Below are 23,616 nucleotides of genomic sequence, written 5' to 3' on the forward strand. Positions count from 1 at the left end.
CATCCGAGATATCTGGAGCCAATGAAAATGAGTGACCCGCAACTACATTAAATGACTTTGCGCCAATACTGGGAGGGGGATACACAGTTTGAATTTCATGATCGAAATTCTCGTCTGGGCTTTAGAGGTGAGAGCACAAAATAAACCCGGGCAAGGATAGTGCATCTTTAACTTATATATTAAAAAATACTTCAGACGGAAACTTGGCAAAAAGAAACAAGCAGATGCTATTACAGAAATCGCCTTTAAATAAAGAATCCAGACGGAACGCTGGGGGCGGAACACAGGCAAAAGTAACGACAAGCGGAATATGCGAAGAGGATAGCCATACATGTAAGTACCTATAAATTCAAAACCACGCATAATCGCACGATATACACGATGGAGGAAGAAGTGTTAGCTATCAAGTAAACCGACTTCTTGAGCTAAGTGTAACTTCGTTGTCAGTGTCTATAAAAAAAGCGAACCGCTTGAATCTTAACAAAGAGAAAAAGTAAGAGAGAGAGAGAGGGGGGGGGGGGGCGGCAATGATATAACTTTCTAATAAACAGATACGGTAAGCGATAAGATTACTGAGTACTTAAGGTGTAGCTGTTCTGCTCCTCCAGTCCAAATCCAACAGCTGCGTCCAATCAGAGGCCGGTGCATCTTAGCCAATCTGTTACAAGCTACGGCAGATGAGTCAGAGCCATACAGGCGGCATACTGTACATAATACCCTTGGATCGAGAGTTGCTACTACCATGCCATACAAGGTTGCCAAAGTGCAAAATTACTATCCTCACGTGGATAACTAAGCAAAAGCTTGCGTTCTAACCCCTTTTCGTAATACAGTGTCCAATTAATAACGGAATGAAAAGAGAGTTCCTTAACACCATCCTAGGCCTGAAGACAACACAAAAGCAACAAAAACACTACCAGCACGAAATTCGAGTTTTGTCATTTCAAAAGTGACAGGATCCTCTTCTTCGTAATCCTACACCACTTTTTAGCATACTGCGTCTGTCTTTTCATTTTACAGGTATATGAACTGTTTCCACTCGATCTCGATATATATTTGTGGCCTGTGTCACTGTTATAAGTCACAAGGAAGTGAAAGCAAGGTTACTCGTAGCATTATGGTATTTCTAAAGAGTATATATGTGACTTTTTTTTTTCAAGGACGGCGCCTAGTTTTAGACTACGCAACGCTGTGTGACGTATTGCATACATAATGATGTGCAGAATTGAACTTATATCTACTGTATTATCTCTAGCACCAGTGAGGCCGCTAAACAACACTCAATCTACACGTTACGTAAGACTATACGAGGTCAATAATCTTTTCACATAAAAACCTACACAGATTGACTGTATCTTTACAATAAACACATTTATAGTACATATGTCATAAACACTTTACACAACGTAGACCTATTCACATAATATCCACTATACATTGTGATTAATACTGTGCTATTATTATAGATAAGTGTGTCTCACATTTCAGTTGATAACATTTTTTCCGTAATAAACAAGAACAAAAAAGATCACATCAAATCATACAAAATCATAAAACAGATCATACCAATTAAGGATTTCACGATATGCAGTGTGATACGTAGGGTCAATTGCCTCATTCAGAATTTTTACTAGAGTCTTACAATGTCATCGCAAGTATAGATATCGACAAATACACTATTATCGGTCAACAGAACACCTGACTGTTTAACGCGTCACGTGACAAACACTGGACTACACCTTTTGCCCACTACGCAATACTGTCCGTGAAACAAACGCACACATTACCGCTTGCATTCTCCGTCCTTATAGTTGTCTTCTCTTTGACATTTCACCAGTAACAATCATCTACAACACCTCAGTGCTTATTTCCTGTTTGATCATCACTTTGGTTATAATCTACCTCTACAGCAAAAGTTTTCCCATTTTGGAAAAAAATGATGATAATAATGGCGGTAACATGATACGCATTCCTGTCATAACAATCAAAAATACAACAGCTTAGAGTCAACGACTTTATTTCCACAAATGCGATTACGAACTGTACAGTCTCTTGAGTACGTTCCAACAACGCAAAGTATAACGACTTTAGACAAATGAACAAGATTACTTCCACAATGAGTTACAATAATATCAAACGTTGATTCATCGTCAATCTTTCCAAAGTGTACAATAGTGTCAGTAATTTGCGCCGTTAATTCAATGTATTTTGGTTGTCTATACAAAGAACTGTCACTAGACCAGCAAGAGGACACCCGACGGTCACCTCACTCCAGCGGTAACCAAATTTCGTTTTGGTGTTGCACATATAGGAAAAAAAGCTTCTCTCTTCTCCTTCTTCTTCTTGTCGTTGCCGGAAATACTCACCCTACTTAATAGCGGTATGTCATTTACTGGCCACTGCTCTGTTCTGAAATCTCGAAAGTATCTCAAAAGTTTACCACTCAACTTTTAACAATAATATAATTATTCATCGAAATACATAACAAGGAGAGTCAAGACTCATTTTCTTAAAATCTCTTTATCGATGAGTTATAACGCGTCATATTCTTGTGACTGATAAAAAATTTCCGCAAAGCGTCCGACGTGAATCGAATAAACCTTGAGTTGTTATGAGGAACACAGTCACCTCAAGAATTACTTCAAACTTATAGAGGTTACGAGTTACGACAAGATTAAAAGACCCGTGTATCGTTCATGCCGGAAGTTGTTTTTTCTTTCCCCATTTGAATACATCTTCATTTGCACGTGATTTAAATTTTGCTGTGCATTAATAGATTGATTATAATCTTTATTTTCTTTCTGTAGAAATTCTGCAAATTTCGTTTGTGAAAAATATTGCATGGACAAATTTAAATGTTCTTTTGCCCATACTTTATTTGAACTGGGTTTCTTAGAAATGTGCTCTTCGAAATCATGTCGCTTTACTAACAAGCACGGTTGAGAGATAATTGATCTGCAAACACCAATTTTAACATTGGAAATATTGACCATTCACTTGAAAACAACAATTATCTATAACTTCCAGCTTAATCATGCACTCATTCTCTCTGTGGGTCTCATTTCAATTTGCTGATGATTGCGAGGAATTTTCGTTTAAAATGCCATCTACAAAACAATGAGTATTAAAAAAAAGACAAACAATGGTGGAAAAGAGGAGGAAATCATGCAAAGTTGTTGGCCGGAAGTAAAGAAATACAGATTGGTACAAATTGAATTTGGCAGCGCGATTTCCTTTCGTGTGTCACGTGTGTATTGTAGCACTTTTCCCCAAGAGACGCATCGCGATTTTTCGAACAACAACAACAACAATTGTATTGTCTTGTCCGTTGCATAACGATGCCGATTTCAGGTTCCTCATAAAATTGTTATTTGAATTCCAATCAGAAACACAAATGACATTGTCACTGGAATAATGGCTTCTAAGGCCAAGGCGATTTGATGGAATATTAATACTTCTTAAAGGGCAAAATGGTTGGAAAACAATCTCCCCAGTTCAGCACAACAATGGTCATGAGAGGGCGATATGCAACATCTTGTCAGAGCGGTCTTTCTTTCATCGGGCGCGTTTGCATCTAAGACCATTGAAAACTTCAAGTGAAGTGCGTGATGCGAATGTCATACGCAAGAAAGCAAAGATTCACTTTCTTTTCATTTACTGTCGAAAAATCCCTCCGCAGTATCACTCTCTCGTATGGTGATGGTAAAATCTCTCATTTTCACGTCTGTGACGAGAATTTTCTCGAATTTCTCCGGCTGAGGGCGCCAGAGTTCCCGCTTGATCGCTGCAGCAGACGGCGACTTCAGGCTGAGATCGAGCGGGGCGTCGGCGAACAGCGCTGTTCGCTGAGTGTTCACGTGCAAGCTGGTCTTTGGCATGGGAACTCTGAGGGCGTGCGACACAAAACTTGGTGGTTTAGCTTTGTCCATTTTGGCGATGGTAGTCGACGTGAGAGGAGTTGGCTTAGGGTGTGAATTCGGTTGAAACGGTTTAGGGCGAGCATTTGGTGGGAATGGCATTGAGCGTTTGCTTGGTTCGACTGACTTTGGAGTTGCGCTTGGTTCAACCATCTTCGGACTTGCGTTTGGTTCAACTGACTTCGGGCGCACAGCCGACTCGGGTGGCTTGCAACGCAAACTTGATTCAACTGGTTTGACTCGCGTGCTCGACTCTGTGGGTTTTTGACGTGTGCTCGACTCGACTGGCTTAGGCCGTGTGCTTTCAGTTGACTTGATTCGTGTCCCCGACTCAACGGGCTTGACTCGCGTACCCGACTCGATGGCTTTGATTCGTGTCCCTGACTCGACGGGCTTGATTCGCGTACTTGATTCGACTGGCTTGATTCGTGTCCCCGACTCGACGGGCTTGACTCGAGTACTCGACTCGACGGGCTTGACTCGTGTCCCCGACTCGACGGGCTTGACTCGCGTACTCGACTCGACGGGCTTGACTCGTGTGCCCGACTCGACGGGCTTGACTCGTGTGCCCGACTCGACGGCCTTGATTCGTGTGCCTGACTCGACGGGCTTGACTCGTGTGCCTGACTCGACGGGCTTGACTCGTGTGCCCGACTCGACGGGCTTGACTCGTGTGCCTGACTCGACGGGCTTGATTCGTGTACTCGACTCGACAGGCTTGATTCGTGTCCCTGACTCTACGGGCTTAATTCGTGTACTGGACTCGACGGGCTTGATTCGTGTGCACTCGACTGGTTTAACTGTTGTGTTGTGGTCGACGGACTTGGGTTGTGTAATCTGCTCTGCTGGTTTTGGTCGTGCGTTTGACTCTACTGGTTTGGCTCTCGTATGAGAATCCACTGTCTTGGTTCGTGTGATGGAATCAACGGATTTCGATCGCGCGCTTGATTCGTGGAGAGCCACAGCCTCTTTCACAGTCTGAGGGCGTTTTTCGTGGATCTTCATCACGTTGTTGTTTGGCTCAATGTGAGTCGCCGTCCCGTTGTTAGAGGCGTTGGTCTCTTTGGAGGGAGAGACTGATTTTACGTCTTGTTTGGCCTTCAAGGTTTCGGCTGCAGGTACGCCATCACTGATCGACTTCGTCTTGACTGGATTTGTCTTCGACTCATTGTGGGCTGGCAATGTCCTGGCTTCGACCGTCTTTGTCGTCGTCTTGGCGCCGACTGTTCGCGGCACGGCGCGCGTAACGAGTGGTCTGGTGGGTAGCTTGATTTGTTCAACAATGCCGTTACTGGTTTTAGAGCCTTCCTTTTTCGGGGGCATTTTCATGTCATGCTTTGTTGCAGAAGGAATCGGATCGGAATTTCCCTTTCCTTGAGATGTAGTAGTGGTAGAAAGAGAAGTAGAAGTGATAGAAGTGGCAGAAGTAGTCTTTTCCGCATGCTTCATATTGCAAGGTTTGGCAATGGTAGAATCGACCTTGTGGCTATTACTAGACGTGGAGTGTTCTGTCTTATTCTCGGCCTTCTCCTCCGCGCTCCCGGCTGAGGAGTCTCTCTTGGAGTGGCTGGAAGAATCATCTGCGTATTTGGCAACTTTGTGGGGAGGAGAACCCGAAGAGTGTCGCGACGAGCTCTTGCTGCTGTCCGAACTCTTCTCCGTGCGATCGGCTGCGGTGACCATGGAAGGCTTCGACTCGGCATCTTCGGCTATGCTCGGCATCGGTACGTCGGGCGTGGGACTGATCAAGCTGCACTCCATGGTATGGCCGTGGCTGCCCATGGGACTTCGGTCTCTCCTCGGACTCTTCTCGTCTACTTCCGACGACCGCGAGTTGCTCCGAATGACGATCTTAATGGGGCCGAGCTTCTGCGGTTCCGGCTCCTTGACGGCAACGTGCTTGGTAGCTGGCACGACCTCTGCAACGACCTCGGCCTTGACTGGTCGCTCGACCAGTGATGATGTGTGGTGTGCCGAGTGGTGTGGTGATGATGGCGGCAGTGGTGAAGGTGATGACGACGATGAGGACGAAGATGTCGAAGACGATGATGTTGTCGATGAGTGTCTTGACAGGGAATGGGGAGGAGGTGGCGGGGTAACTGGTTTCTGCTTTTTGACTTTCACCTTGGTCTTCGTCTTCACCTTAACCTTTTTCTTGCTCACTTTGACTTTCTTCGGCACGCTCCCGTTTTCAGTCTTTATTTTCTTTTTCTTTTTCTTCATTTTTGGTGCCGATGTTCCATGCTGTTTGCTGACAACGCTATGCTTGGATTTACTTTTCACTTTCACTTTCTTATCTTTGGGTTTCAGTCGGATTACAGTAACCGTCCCGTCCTGGTGTTCGACGCGCTTCGTTCTGATGATCGTGCCGTCTTTCTTTGTTTTCCTCATAATTCTAACTCTGATGATCGGCGAAGGATTTTTCGTCTTCGTCTTTAATAACAGCTTCTTCTTCGATTTCACTTTTTTCTTTCCAATCTTCTTCCCGCTTTTAACAACTCCCGACGGCATGATGGCGGAGGAGACCGCTTTGGCGGGATTTGGAGCAATCGCCGACGACGATGTCGACGATTTTCGCTTGACTTTGGGGATTGACTTGGCTTTGAATCCGCCACAGAGTCTCTTTATGGGAGCTTCCTTCCGCAGAACGGGTGGCCCAACATCGTCGTCATCGTCGGACGAGGAGGACGACGAAGACGAGGACGAGTCTTGCGCGAGTTTTCGCTTCACCTGCCCAACGATGCTAGCGGTGCGTGCTGGCATGGTGCCTGGCGGCTTGGTGGACGTAGATGGCAGCAGACTAGGGGATTCCCCGCCGATGGTTGAGTCGCTGCTGTCGCTGTCATCGCGTTCCTCCTTGACATCCACGGGCTCGGGTCGGGGTACAACGTCTGGTATCGGGGCCTCGACCTACGAAGATGAAAATATGGAAAAAGGTGACTCAAGTTAAAGAGTGGTCGTATTTCCTTCTGTTCACAGATTATGAAGTAGGCAATCAGAGGACATGTCTATGAGATCGAGAGGAAACAATGAATTAGCGAAAAATCTGAATGGTACTACTTTCATCGACACCATTGAGCAAGCACATAATGCGGGTTTTTTTACGTCAAATATGATCTGACGGTAAAGTCTGCTTATTCAAATCAAGATCACACAGTCTTAAACATCTTTACGATATCTTAACAGAAGTAAAACGTTCATGCTGACTGCAATTTAACGCATTACTTCAATTGCATTATGTCCTCCTATAGGGTGAACATACAATCCCTTGCACCTTCATTTGTCCGTTTTATCAAACAAACAAACAGGAGATATGTTTTGTATACATGTAATTACTTTGCATATTTGTTTGTTTATCTGAAAATGCAAGTGAAATCTTCAATTGTACTCTTTGACATGAGACATTATGGTGTTTTTATTCGTACATTTGAACATTGAAGTGGAATGTATAATAAAATGTGTGAAAGAAAAAAGAACTAAAGCATATAAAAGAAAGGTGTAGCATACATGGGGAGTTCGACATGCGCAAGCGATGAAAAGGGTAAGGTAAAGGGGATAGGGCAGACGAACTGATAAGGGTAAGGAGGATCATTAATTCCACAGGAGTTTATTTTTTTGTGACGTCACTAACACCAAATGACTTCAGAATTAATCTTTAAATTCTAAATCGACTGAAGGTGACTACGAGAAGTAAACACGCACACAGAAAATCTTTGCAATTCATCTGGAAGCGATTTAAGAAAATCTAAATGGGTATTGGTTATACTAATGATGGATATGTCTATAAAGATTAGATTGTTTACAATCAACCCTGAAATGGTAAATTTTGCACATTTTACATACCCCTAAAGTCGTATGCCTGTCAGTGTGGCAAGGTGAGGTGTTACGCAACACCCCCCCCCAACACACACCCTTAGAAACAGTTCACTTATAATTACACAATACACACCATTGGGTTCCAAAGTTACACTGTATAGGCCTAATATTAAGTGTTGTTTTGTTTTCATTCTCTGTCTTTTCATTCTGAGTCCACTAATTTCTAAAATAGTAGGATATCAAGCAAAATTATAAGTACACAATTATCCTTCGCAGAGACTAAAGGAAGAAGTGGATATTATCATTATTTTCCAAATCAGGTAATCTCATCCGTATTACAGCAGCGATGGTCAAGACCGGACAAAGACAAAAAGCAGCGTTAAGTGTGTTGCGCCTTTTTATCACGTTGAAATACAAGACGCATCATGTGTGGGCAAAGAAAAACAACATTCGGCAGACATTACGGGTCCGTACACTTAAGGCACGACAGGAAAAGAAACGCCGATATGTATTTTTAGACGCAGCATTCTGTGTTTGCCGCACGAAGAACAATCCCGCCTGAATACACGGAGCGCCAAATTATGGATATATGCATTATGCAGAGAGCGCACTGTGCAGTCCTCGTTAGCTGGAATACATCGCTATATTGTGCAGATATTCTGGAGGTTTTGTGATACGACGAGATAGGACGAGAAAGGATAAAAAGTAGAGCGTGCTTGAGTCTATAGAGTTTATGGAGAGGTCGATTTATATATAAGCGGATTGTTTTCCAAGGCTACGTGAATGCAGAGAATTTTGCGGTAAAATCACTTAATCGACCACTCGTTAAGCAGTCGGCGTGCCGCGCTGAATGGTAATTACGCGGTAACGAGCGATCTTTCCCCGCCGGGACTTCGGGCAGGGCGCTAATCACATCACCGCTAGTTCGCTTCCCCGCGCGCGTTTTAGATTACAGCGTATTGGCCGTACACGTATACGTTCCTCCTGCACAGCACGAAATGGAGAGAGTTAGGGAGGAAGAAAGAGAGTAACAGAGAGAACACAGCAGAATAGACGATGAGAAATAAAGACAAAGAATACGAGCGGCTTCACAATGTACCCACTCCACGTAGCGTTGGCAAGGAGAGAAAATTGCGACTGCTGAATGCAGCTCGAATCCGTATCAGCGTTTGTATGTTTCCTGTCAGCAACGCAACGGGAGGGGACTTACGAGGCATGTACAGACACTGACATTGCAAACCAGCGTAAGCGCTGTTTGATACTGTGTGAACGCGTTCTGGCGGCCATGTTATAAACAACCGTTGAATTATAAGAATTACGAGTACCCACGGCTCGCAAGGGCAATGCTTTCAGTTCACAAACTTTTGTCGCTTCCTGCGATACCCCATTGCCCTGGATAGTCAGTCTTAAAGGATCACAAACCATCAAAGTGAAAAACCAGAAGAGCAGTAGACCGCTGTAGAGAGTTAAACTAAGAGGGACTAGAAAATTCACACACATTTTTTTCCTCTTTCTTTCTTTTGAAAACGTTTTGAGTTATTGTTCTAGAGGTAGGAAAAATGTGAGAGCTAGTTTGGACCTAGGACCTATCTCCTTCATCGATCTGTCTGTGGTATGTTAAGCCAAACATGACGGTATATCATTCATCATCCATGGCATGATATCATGCTCCAGTGCGACTGGACGAAAACTCACATACCAACAGTTTAATTAATAATTGTGTGTTTGTGTTTGTAATATAACAGATAAGGCACTCTCTGTAAGTGACGTCACAATCACGTGACCAGAATGGCTTCAGTTGATACAAAATTACAATGCATGTTTGCAATTTTGTAACTTATTTTCATGCCGGTTCGCCTTTTCCTGAAACTTTGACTGATCTGTAGCTTTGATTTCATCTCTATCACTCAAACTACATTTCCCCTTTCGGTAAATGTCCTTGCCAGATATACAGCAAGACGTGCATCTCCCGGAGCTGCCTATTTCACCGAATCGTACTAAAAATTCCCCCCAATCTTTCCGGAGTGTGGGGCAAATACACATGCACTGCATTTGTAATGTCACCCTGCCAACATTTCACATTTATACTGACGGTCAACACGCGCCGCGGTATATAACTTGTAACAGAGGCCACCCCGAATAATCGTGGGTTTATCACAGTGCTGCGGCGACAATTTGCACAGTAGTAAATACACTATAACGAGTATATTTCTCCACCGTTCTCACCAGGAGACCAAAAACATCCTTTAAAATCACAACAATAAAGGTGTTTTGGTACATTCAATGGTTTTCCAGCTGACTGTTCATTGAGAATATTAGCGAAGTCGCATGTGTGAGAATTTAAGTAAAAATAGAATGACGTCAGATTCACACGTTTTCCGTTGAAATGAATTTCAGACTTAGAGGGAGGTTTTCAAAATGGGGGCGTTGCTGATTGCGCCATTTCAGTTAAATCAATCAAGGCAAGGAAGTGGTGACCCCCCCCCCCCTCCCCCACCCTCTTCCCTTTGTGGTCAAGGGATACAGGGAAATGGGGGACGAGGGCTCACTCAACGGATGTTTTCGCATAAAATTGTGGCGGTTTTCATCTTATATTTCTGTGCGTCTGTGTAGGTGTATGTGTATTCGTGAATGTTTATGTTCGTATTCGTCTGTGTGCGGGTGTGTGTGAATGACATGGATTCATTAAAGGATGCCATGAGAAGGCCATTAATCCCTAAACTCATCAATTTCCGTGCATGCCGGAAATCCCTCCAAATTCCTCATCAATATGACCGTGCGAAGGACAAAAAATGGTTGGAGGGATTGTCGTCTTCGGAAACCGTTCGTCCGAGCCAGATGTTTCTCCGAGAGCTTCGCGCCACAGCGATGCCGCAAACACACAACACCAAATCAATCGAATAACAGCAATCATGCCGCCTTCATACGTGTAATTCCCCGCCAAACATTGGACTTCCCGCGCGTACACTATGCGGATCCCTCAGTCTCATCTACGCGCCTCGTCCAGCTAAAGTGTTTTTGTGTCAAATGTTTGCCGATATTACACACCGCCGTTGCCATGCCAACGGTTACATCTCGTCCGTGCGTCTATCAATGAGCGTGGCATCTTCCGTTCACCGTCCACACAGGATTCTTCGCTGAGCTCTTCCTCGACACTATTATAGCTCAGCAACCTCTCGTCTCTCCACACAAATCTTTTTTTATTCATTTTTTTCATATTTTATAGGGCCGTATTCTGTTTCTTCCTCGTTTCCGTATGAGCCCTCTATAGTGACCTCCCATGTTTTTCATCATCTGCCCTCCGTGTATACATCTTCACCAGACCTAAAGCATCTCTCTCTCTCTCTTCTCCCCATATATCGCTTGTCTGCTCCTCTCCTACCTATTTTCATGTCGTATCATAGACGTATATATATATATATATATATATATATATATATATATATATATATATATATATATAATATATATATCTGTTTTTATACATGTGTGTATATGTACATAATAATTATCATAAATGACTCTCTGGTCGACATGCCTATAATTCTCACTCCCTGATGCTGTGCGACATACCAAGCTTGTATTGTATAAGACTCGTAATTAAATATTCTATCTACTCCGTCGGTTTCTCAGCCCATCAAACGCCTGCCAGCTTTTTCGCGCCAGTGCCAGAGCGATGCTCCATTAGCAACAACGCCTCGCAACAAGAAGCTTGTTTGAAGCTTCCTGGCTCGCAACATCCCTTACGCGGGAAGATCGAAAGAGATGCCTGTCGTCTGCTTTGGGCTATTTTTCATCGCACACAGAGTAGTGGCGGGATGACAGTACCATGGAAGGAGAGGGAGGGGGGGGGGAGGGGGAGTTAGGGTTTCCCCTCCTATACCTCGCCTACCGAATGGTGTGACTCTTCAAGTTGACACTGACACTGACTCGAGCATGAAATTTGTTTTATTCAATTCCTCAATAAAGAACAAAAATCTAAAATGATATCTAAAAAAAGCAAACGAGTAAAAGATTAATCTTTCAGATTGGACATTGTGTTTTCATAAACGTGACAAGCGAAGCTTAGGAATCTGTATTGTTATAACATTGCCATCGAATGGCTGGCACGACTATGGGGGTAAAGAATTCTTTTATGCCACGAATTGTTGTAGAGATCCCATCTACAGAGGGCAGCATTCAGACGTAGACAACTCTTTAAAAATTAATAACTTCTGAACGGGTTGTCCGATTTCCCCCAAATCTTTTTGCAGAAAGTTTCACTCTTCCTTCTGCAGTTTGCTAAACATAGATTACATTCAATATTTGAGGGAACTTTCCCTTTAAATAGTTACTTGGGCTATCTCTGTTTAGAGGCGTCGAGGAGACACCTTAGATTGTCACAGAAAAAACGAAAGAAAATGAAGGAACGCTTTCTCAAACAGCAGGCAGGCGTGTCACGGAGGACTTTTGGTAAACTCAGAGTTTAAAGTGTCCAACGTTTGTTTGTTTGTTTGTTTATTTTTGGTTACGTCGATTCATAAATTGGTAGAAGTGGGAGAGGAGTTGCAGGCTGGTATGAAGAAGCGGTGGCAAAATATATTTTTTCCTGGCTATAATAAACGAGAGTAAAATCAAATGACTAGACTGGTGCAGGTTTCATAAGAAAGAGTTATTGCAGGACAGTTAATGAATCTTGAAGTTTAAAATGGGTTCATGAAGCAGCGAGATGAATCGCAAGCACAATGCAACATGGAGAAGGGGATGATGTCACAATCTCACGAGTCACTCACCCATTACAGGATCAAGGCATAGTAATTGCATGTTGACTTATTTTGATTCATGATACCCTCACCGTCGCTAATGTAGCCAAATGAATATCTAAATACGTGCCATCCTTATTTTACAATAATATTCCTACTCTTTTTCTGCAAATTATTTGGATTCGCTCGCAAAAACCAATAACCTTCATAACCAAGATTCTGCCAGTGACATTGTCTGTCAGTCATTGTAAAACTACTACATGTAGGTTATCATTAACAAAAGATGTTGGCATGCACCTTCTCTTAGATCGAGCACAACTTGCATAATCTGTGTCTATGTTACTTATATAATTACACATAAGACATTGCAGGGAAACGTGCAAGTTATGCTCGGTTTAGGGGATATGGCGCAATCTGTTGTCTATTGTTGATAATATTAACACTTAGCAATGATTGATGAATGACGTCACTGGCAGAATTTTTATTTGGAATGTTTTTGTAGGTGTATAATTCACTAAAAGTAGTTTGAAGAAAATATAGTAGCAATATCATTAAAAAAGGCATAGCATGTATTTAAATATTCTTTTGGTCTTTTCAGTGATGATCACGGTATTATGACTCAATACAAGTCAATATGCACTTACAATGCATAGCTCCTTTAATTAATTTCTTTAATTTGAGTAATTCATCCGATTTTGATCAAAATTTTCCTGTTGTACGCGGAAAAAGTTTACTCTTTCTTATGAGACCAACTTTTAATTGGTCCAGAAAACAGAAACCTTCCTTTGTAATGTCCCTCATACTTGATATGACATGCATAATGATAAGATGTAGAGCCTATCCTTGGCATAAGGATATCGCAATAATCTATTATTACGATAACGATGACTTCAAGAGGAAAGGGGTTCTAGTTGCTAAATTAACGAACAAACAAATCACTTCTCGTTGATATCACGTGACACATTAAACCTCCATTTAAAAAAAAGATATGAAAACGATAAGAAATTTTAATTCCCATTTTGATGGAGTCTATCTTAATCTGTTCCCCTAATCTTTTCACAGAGATGGGTATATATAGCATGCTCTCTCAAATATCCCGATGCTCTATTAATCATGCAACAAAGCCATCTTGGACATCATGCGGCCATAAACATTCACTCTATTGTATCCTTTGGCCTAACACAATTAAACACAATAGATCAGTCTTCAGAAATCCCTCCACCCTATCACAATATCTCTCTTCCTCCCTTCCCCTATATCTCTTCTCTCGCCGTCTTGTAACCTTTATCTTTCTTTTATCGGCATTATTACCATTTGCAGATGAAACAAAAACCCAGCTTTAGTGATTCAAAATGGTTTAAAAATGTGACTTGGGAAAAGAAGCAACCGATGTAAAAATGTTCATCAATATAATCAATGTTAAGTATTGTTGAATATACAAAATGTGGATGATAGTTATAGTTTTTTTTTTTGTCTAGAATAAACCGTCTACAGTTATATGGTTTACTGAGAAAAATAATAATATCTCCTTATATTTTAGGCTTCTTTGCGAAATTTTCACATGGTGGGATGTTTTGTGATAAAACTGACCTACACATATGCATCAAATGTGATATCTCGAACATTTCTTAAATAACTGCTCCCAATGGTAAACAGTACCTTTAAAATCGATATTAGCACAACATGGATTTCACTATCTATTTCAGGCCAGGTATTTATTCATTTAGCTCAAGGGTCACGGCATGAATCACCGAGATTACAACGGACTGAGCTCAAAAATGCGTGCTTATATCTCATGCAGAACAATGACGGCAATGTCTCATGTTCAATGTTCAAATCGATCGATATGAATTCGCCTTCACTCTTTCTATAGCACAGTCATGATACAATCGGTGAACACTGTGTAGGCCCGTAGGATGTTATGTACACTCTGTCTGCACTGCGATGCACAAACAACCCTCGCCATCAATACCAACGCCGAGAAACCTCGCCACTTGAGATTCTAGCACGTTTGCATGACAGTCGCATACATTACGTGGGTGCTGACACTGTCTCGCACACCGACAACTTTCACTCGATTGCACTGAACGGAAATAACAGGTGAACTTGAACTCGCGCTGCATTATGGGTACATGACGCAGCTCGACGAACCCGTTTTTTCCCCCCTCGCAGCCAGCGCAGCGGCGCGGCGGTGCTCGAATTCTGCCGGCGAGCCACCCGCGACCCTAGCCAGAAGTCATGGCGGCCTTGCCAATGTCTTCACGGTCTACAGAGGTCGAACGTTGTGCGACCGCTAATCACAAGCAGCCTATCGAGACAACAATGGCCAACGACCCACTCGCTATGACAGTGTTCGCCGGGCGGAGCCGGCTTGGTGTTCGGTTAGCAGTGATATCCCGAACGTTGGCACATAGCGCGTTTCAAACTCATCTGCGATTCGAGTTTCCCTATACGTCGATGCTCCAATGTTACCATGAAATACATGAAAGAACAGAAGCCAATATGCTTATCTCGTGATTCAATACCGGCACATACTACAGGCAACGAAACCACAAGATGTTAGATTTACAGCCCGCAAAATACTAGTGAATAGGCTTACGCATGCGCAAGGACATTGCATGTAAGAATTTCATTTCACCATAGGGCCTATAGAAGCAGCACAGTACTCTGTCTCAAGTGTACTAGTATCACGTTGTTCCTACATTTTTTCCAGGCGTTTTCTCTTTCAGTATGAACTTATGACATAACGGTTGTAATCATACTCTATGCTGGGACTACATAAATTCCCTCGCTCTGTTGCAGCGTTGTGGATCAAAATGGTGATATACCAGTCCGAACGACCGACAGCCTCATTTTGATAATCATAGTGCTGCATGGTATCTATGCCAGCCAACTCGAGCCTTTTTATGACAGCCATTTCTGTGATACAGCATGAAAAAATAATGCACTCCCGCAATTTACGAGGTACACCGTTGGGCAACGGAACTCAAATATTGGTAAGAGAGTGTGGAGTACCTGTATTTCTGGGTCACGAAATGCAGCCATTACATGAACCAGATGGATGCAGTTCTGGCAGATATTTCAGTCTTAATTTTTCGTGGATCTCTTGTCTGAGGGAGAGTTACTTACTGTTTTCATTCTGTTTAGATTTGTTTGGGTTTTAAGTTTTGTTTGTTTTTTTGATACAGTAAAACAACAACAACAACAAACAAACAAACATTTGATTTGAAGGAATGAATTTGAATGAATTTGAAGAACATTTGAAGGAATGAATGGCAGTACTGGAAGCAAGACTACACATTCTATGCATTGTGGCTGAAACGTAAATGTACCGGCATGCTAATCAACTTGACATCCTTGAACATGAACCACAAAATCGCTCTGGTTTGGCGTCACGTCGAAAGGACGAACTTTAACGGACACTTCAAGGCTTCCCGCATAGTCTCGAATTTCAGACTATCTACAGAACATTCGGCGTGCATACCGAAATTCACAGCAATTGCTGCAACTTCCGCGATTCAGTTTTCTCGAGAGTGAATTTCGCCATTTTATCGGCGCAAAGGACCAACAGATAAAAGTGCATCGGTACACTGAAGAAACACTAAATATTAAATGAAAACCTTTACAACTTTGAGCACCATTATTTGAATATTATGTCCTTTTGTGCGAGACAACAATGGGATAAATATGTAATCGTGTTAATAACGGTTTCATTTAAAGACTCGAATACGTTCCACGCCTTCAATTCTGATTTCCGAACTATGCATCCTGCAATGAATAAAATGCTGGTTTATCATGGGAACTCTACGATTTGACCGAATTGAGTTCAATTTTACGTGGGAAGCTCTAAGCACAAGCCTGCAGCCTGTTGAAGAATAACTCCCATCATGCTTTGTAACAGACTTATAAAGGGTAAGTCCAATAGTATTGTATTACTTGGTATGAAAGTAGCAAAATCAGAGAGGCCGGTCAGTGAATGACTGACAAAAAATATCGAACACAACATGATACAAAAGCTATGCTAATAAAAAAAAAAGTAACTCTGGTGATAAGAATGATGAATGATATCGGCAACAACAGTCACTTGGCATAACAGCAAAGAAACATAGAGATATACAGATGTAGATGACATCGAAAAGAAGAGATGATGAGGAGATAGATCTGAGAAAAGAAAAACGATAGGATGAGAACATTCAAAGATAGATAAGACTAGTCAATAAACTGATTAATACATTATGAAATAGACTTAAAAAATGGCAAGGCGAAAAAAAAAAACCAAACAAACTAAAGATAGATCTCCCAACAATTATATCCCCCAAAATACAGTAACTGAACATTCTGCAAGCATAAATATAAATAAACAAATAAATATATTTTTTTAATTCAAGTCATGAGACGAGACTATATCATGCATCCAATGCGCATGCGCTTCGGCGACGTCACTTGTCATGATAGTCTTTCCCCTCATCGTCGACACCATATTCCTGTGACTGGATGTCGAGCAGCAACGATGGTAATCCCGAGCTTGTGTGTCGTGATGGCAAAATGGACTTTGCTGAGGGAGACTGTGACGTCACATTAGTGCGATTTTATCAGAGCACAGGGGAGGCGAGAATTCATACGGTAAATGTCATCATGGATTGGAGGATTATCGATAAACGACGATGATTATTGCGGTACGATGATAAGGTACTGTTCAAAGAAAATATCAAGAACTAATGGAGAGTGGAAAAACATACAAGCCCCTTACGTACAAAATGAAGATGTACACCAACTAAAATATACCATCCAATCAAGAGTGTCAATACACAATTCGCCAGGGGTGGGGGAGAGGGTCTTTCTATAATAACGCTCGCTGACAAGTGCCGATTTCACCACTGTGCTCAACTACCGCATACAATGCCTTCAAAAGATAATTCGGTTTCTTGAAAAAAAAAATACACGTAGGACATGTATTTCAGGGAGAAAAAAAATATATATAAAGATTATCATATACATATCATATATATCAGTGTTATACATGGGCAGAGGCGGATCCAGGAATTCTGTAAAGGGGGAGGGGGGGGGGGGCGCAACTAATATTTCTGGTGCCACTTCCGGGTTTCATTTTTTTTAATTTTTATTTCTTTTGTTTTCAACGAAAAATAAAGGGGGGCGTGCGCCGGTTGCGCCCCCCCCCCCCTCTAGATCCGCCACTGATGGGTGAAGTTTGTGAGTCCGTTTGTTCGGCTTTCTTCCCCTAATTGTTCATCTGGATATTGGGGAGCAAAATAAGAAAGAACTTCAGTATTGCGTGACGATTCATTATAGCAAGGTGATATTTGTTCATGAGTCTCTTGTTACTGACAGCACAGTTCTACATGTAAGAACTTTTCAAGTCTGGAGTGTTTTTAATTCATGCATTTGGGCATCAGCAGACATGCAGTGTCTAACACACAAGAGGCAGGTGATTAACACTTTGAAATAAATAATTTTACCACGCACATCGTAAGAAGGAAAAGTCTGAAATGGCAACAGTATTGCGAAACAACAACATCAACGACATACTTCATCCGTTCTATTTCCAAAGGGGTGTCTTCTACACATCATGGGCGCTCCATCCAACGGTTACTTGAATGCTCTTTTTTTTTGTTGCATCTTATGACGGTAAATGTGTGCTGATGGGAAATGGGGATCAAATAAACCTTTCAACGTGTTATAACCTTATGAGGATATCCACCTCGCTAACCCCTTTTGTAGTGGTGTAATTGGCAAACTCCCGCCTTGCCGCCAAAGTTCTCACCTCCGCAGACGACAGCTTTGTGGCGAACGTCGTTTTTTAAGACCGCCATTCTGACCTTTGCGGCGAAAATGACAAGGTTTGTCTCGACCCCGAACAAAGAGGGTGTCCTACCCCCGTCCTCTCTGCCATTCTAGGTCACGTAGGAGACTTGAATACCCCCACCCCAACCCCTTTCCAGTACAATTGCTATTTCCTCGGCGAGGCATAAGCCGTTGTACAGTTTGCTGAGTGACTCTCGAGTGTTTGTACACTCCACGTTTCCCCCTGCTTCGTTTTCCCCCAATTTATACTTCTCGCTTTTTCTCACGCCTCCACCTTTGCGAGTACGTGACATACAATTCCAGAACTCCACGCAAAATGGGAAGGGTGGGGGGGGGGGAATTTAATCTATTTACAAGACATATTTTCATGTAGATCATGGAAAGACAACATCAAAATACAAAGGAGTTTCTTAAATTTTGCAGTAAAGAACAAGACAGCATCCTAGGTGCCATTATTACGAGCGCAGTTTCTCGCAGCCATGTTAGTGCCGTTATGAAGAAAATCTTGATCAGATAATTGTAACTATCATCATCATCGAACAAAATACTCTCTGCGCAAGTCCATTATATTGATGACACCGTATAATTGATAGATAGGTAGCATCAATAGATCTGGTAGCACCAAAGAGGTACTTGGTAATGCCAGCACGTACAGGAAGTGCAAAAATCAACTTCAACATCAAAAATATACAATTACAATACATTGATTGTCATTACTCATAAGAATACGCAAGAGTTAAAAAAAAACACCACACACACACATAAAATCGAGCAGCTTCGCATGCAGACTGACGAATCAGGAAGGGGGAGATTTAAGCACTAAGCAACATACGTCGCCCTTTTTCTCATTCGCCGTGATATCACATAGGGAAAAGGCACTTCAATTTCGTGGATGGCCAAGAAAAGATGAAATATATATTGGTAAAGACATCCAAAGCGGCAGTGTGCCTGCGAAATTATTTCACGTGTCAAGATTGCTAGCTGTAGCTCATGCATTTTGGTCTAGATTATTAATGTCCCCACGAGCATTGCACAGAGGGCAGTCCTCGCTGCGCTACAGCACTGCTCATCCGAGTGAGGGCTAGAGAAAGACGAAACAGTATTCCTGCTAGGTCTTACTTGCACACATCGCGAAACATGTCGCGCGTACGTTACGTAACCACAAGAGAAATGTCCCGGATTGAGCTTCAGCGGACAGTTGTCTACGATGCAATCTATTATGTGCGTGTGTGTGTGTGTGTGTGTGTGTGTGTGTGTGTGTGTGTGTGTGTGCTTCAGGTAACAGATGGACAGAGAAAATGCCATGCTTAAAATTGCATTAATTCATGCTTTCATTATTGTTTATTCTATACTTACTGACAGCTTTAGCTGAGGGTTTGTGTTATGTTCTTTCCTTTGATAACCATTATAACAATTGGAAGAGTTTTTGATAGTCTGTTATCTCATTTGCATTATAATGTATGATCTTGATAGCTATGGTTGCTTAATGAGAATATGGGACACGACTTAATCTGTAGTTTGTTATTAGTGACACTTATTAGTCTTATGGCCACGTTTAATTTCACTTTTTTTTTTCAAAGTAAACGTGTACAGTAAGGAAGAGTTTCCCTTAAAATGATTTAGTAGTGGCGGGGAAAATATAACACAGTGATCGGAACGGGTCACGCCATTGTTCCCGCAACGATCAAAATGATTTCTGCCTGTTAACGTGATTAGACTCGAGAAAATCTTAATTTCTGCCAATCCCGAGTCTATCAACACATCTCACAGTATAATAGATTTTATTCTACGAAGAGAGACCAAATACAGTACAGAAAATCCCTTTTTTTTGACATGCTATTAAAGCGAAAATTACTTTTGCAACTTCTGGAGACTTCACAACAATCTCCACAGATGTTACTTTAGCTGAGTGGTCATGTAGGGCCGAGTGTTAATGAATGCTCGCGGTTTGTACACGTCAGGTAAAGAAAAATGGCTAAAAAAAGGGGGGGGGAATCAGACAGAAACGGGGACACAAAGAGACGATTGGATTGGGGGGGGGGGGGGGGGGACTTTGCCAACAGAGAGGAAGAAAGAAGGTTAAAAAAAAAAACCCCACCGGAAAATGGTGTTCTCCTCTGCGCAAGTCAGAAATATCTGATAAATTGGGATTGAACATGGCTAAGCTAAGACCTACTTCTGTTTTAACGATAACTTGGCATGACGACGATGTTCTATTACCCTCGGATATCAGCTTACTTCATTTCATGCATGGAAACTTATGAAGAAAGAATATGCGCTTTGCTCTTCCTTTATTCACTATTTCAGATCTCGCGACAAAGCTGGAGAAAGGATTTCGTTAAATTATTATTAAAAAAAAAAAACTTTTGTGAGTCCGCAGCAGTCATAATTATTAGTGATTACATTGAAAAAGGAGCACGTACGTAACATACGAACGAAAGCGTTCTCCCAAAACAAATCCACTGCAACCAAGCAGCAGCTAAGTTTTGCCAGTCGTCTAGTATACTGTTAGTATCCTCCCCGTTATCCATCATTGTTGTGTTATTACAGTATCCACTGATATCCATCGTTTGTAGCTCCATGCATTCATGGTTATAGAGCTAGCTGCACTTTGGTATAGTCAGGTATAGAGCATGTGGTTTGGTGATAAAAGCAAAGAGTGGGGATGTACGCATCTCTTTGAAGTAGCCGTTGCACTTCTGGGTGAGAAAGGATGTCTCTTCATCCAGATTAAGACAAGACTAAACAAAACAAAACAAAACAAAACAGGTGGACTGAATTCAAGAGACGATGTGAAGTGCCATGCCCGTCTTTTTCAAGAGGACATCCCGGACATTGGGGCGGATCTTGATAAAAAAAAAGTAATGCCTGTAACTGAATTATAACGTCTTTTCTTTTTCAAGCAAATATTGCAGCCGCCGTATATGTTTGTCTCTTCCTGATTTACTTTGCTTTATTTGTGCGTCCATTTGTACATTATTTTGCTCCATTATGTAAGTCCGTCAGAAGTACTGGCAATCCCTTTGCATGAAATGTCAATGGTGTTTTTACACGTTGGTCTTGGGAGGGTTGAATATGATCATATTATGAAGCCATAATAAGTTCCCATGCGGTCTGACTATTGAAATGAGCGGGCATTTCCACCAGTTAGCAGGGGGCTGCATGGGGCATCTGGGGTGCCTTCCACGGCCCTGCCGTAAGATTCAGCGAGGTATTGGAGAGAAAGCACTGATTGTATGGCCGGCCTGATGCCGGCCTGATGAACATTCTATACCCTTGATCTATTCATTAATGCCACACGTCTAGTTTTAAAGGGATAGTACAGTATTGGTGGAGATGAGAATTGGGCTTTTAACTTTTTGCAAGATACCAATAAAACACTTACGAAATAGTACAGTGCATACCATTTTAGGAGGAATTCAAAGTTTATTCGATGTAAATCGGGTTTGGAATGACTGAAACATTCAAAAAACAAAGTAAAACAAAGCGATCGTGATAAAGTGTGGGTCCCACACTTTACTAGAATCGCTCTGTTTTGGATATCTCACCCATTTCAAAACCAATTTTCATCAAATAAACGTTGAATTCCTCGTGGAATTACACGCTCTTTCATATTTCACAAGAGGTTTCTCAGTATCTCACCAAAAAATGTTAGAAACTTGACATTAGGTCTCAACCAAAACTATGCGATCCCTTTAATCTAGTCTTTAGGACGATTAAACGATGGTTTGAGTATTGGCAGCAAATGAAACGTATGGAACAGGAATGAGAGGAACGTCCTGCTGTCCTGAAGCAAGTGTTAATATTTTATCAAAGTTGATAAAGAAATCATTAGATATTAAGTTAGATATGGTGGAAATCTTGACTTGTTGCGAAGCTACCGATATCAAAGTAATACTTCCCAAAACACCGCGGATGACGGGCGGTTTTTCTTTTAAGAAGACATTCGGGTGACAGCTCATGTGACAAAATAATATTATATTTTGGCCCTACACATGGATGGAGCTGTTGTAGATCCATGATACATGCAAGAGTTGGACTTACACACGCAGAGTATCATCCTTGATCTCAAATATTAACAACTTTGAAACCATCTTTAGGACTTCTGGTCCCTGATTCTTTACTTCCTTTCGCTTTAATTTTGTAATTAAAATTCATGTGATTCATCTAGACCATCACGCATTGATTGAAGTTTTTTTTTTCATTGGCTTGTAACAAGAATAGACATCTGTGTGCGATGAATTCCATCCATAAAGCTGGAAACGAAATAGTTGATGTTCATATTTGTCTTCATTTTGTGACCGTAAAGACGATAATTATAGTGTATTGCCGATCTGGAACAGACATACACATGCACGTCTGTATGCGTAAACTAGAACGAGTCTTATATCTGCTAGAATCAGATTAATGTCTACCAACATAAATGATGGTCACTACAAAAATCGCAGCGACTCGTCGACTGATTCGTCTGTTGGGCAACGCATCACGACGATAACCCGCCGTATTCTCTGGCGGGAAGATTGAATGGTGTTCTATGTCGTGAATCTAATATCGAATTAGCGGCGTGGTTGCATCACGTGATACGACTTAGTCTTTCTCGAATTCGTCGCTCGGGGGACTTTCCCCGACACTTGGAGTATTCCCCCGTGTAAGCTGAGAATATTGTCAATACTGCGAGGGCTTTTCGGAGGCGGGCTTCACGGCGCAAAATAAACGCTGTTGAAAAAAAAAAATCGGTCACCCTTTTACCAATTGGAGAATTAGAGTAAGAATAAGTAGTCACCGTCGTATCGTTAGCGTAATGATTGCCATTCTAAAGACACTGTAACAAGACTGCCAATGCATGTTTGCATAACACAGTGACAATAACAAAAAGACAAAGACAACCTGGCTGGTGGATGATTAGTAAAACATACAGCAGAATTCTGATGGACCTACTGCTACAGATACAATATGTATAAACCGGGAAGATGACACATAAAGAATACTAAACCTTAACCACATGAATGGAAAATGGCAATGAAATGAGATATATTAATACCCCCCCCCCCCAAAAAAAAAAAAAAAAAAAAAAAAACCAACCACAAACAAACAAACAAACAAAAAACAAACCCCAAAAAACCCCAACAAATACTACAATGTACTTCTACGTTTCACTGCAGCTCCGTAGAGCCCCGGGTGAACGGTTCGTGTGAGCGCAGAGGAGCCTACTCGCAGTATCAGTATCGCGTGCAGCGAAAGGCAACGGAGCGTGCAGCGGGGGAGTTTCCGCACAGTTGTGCCTCAACAATCCGCTTTAAACCACACAACCAAAACTT

At 42.0% G+C, this 23,616-nt stretch overlaps 1 protein-coding gene across 1 annotated transcript in view; it reads right to left on the reverse strand.

The window, feature by feature from the left end:
* Positions 1 to 3,650: 3,650 nt before the first annotated feature.
* The window catches only part of LOC139710131 (uncharacterized), a 70,342-nt gene continuing 50,376 nt past the window's right edge, over positions 3,651 to 23,616 (reverse strand). The window contains exon 5 of the mRNA XM_071622063.1: positions 3,651 to 6,827. Coding sequence (XP_071478164.1) covers positions 3,651 to 6,827 — 3,177 coding nt within the window. The remainder of the gene's footprint in view (positions 6,828 to 23,616) is intronic.

Source organism: Diadema antillarum, unplaced genomic scaffold, assembly GCF_040938485.1.
Source record: "Diadema antillarum isolate AM-2024a unplaced genomic scaffold, OU_Dant_1.0 seq00001503_RagTag, whole genome shotgun sequence".
Classification (NCBI taxonomy): Eukaryota; Metazoa; Echinodermata; class Echinoidea; order Diadematoida; family Diadematidae; genus Diadema; species Diadema antillarum.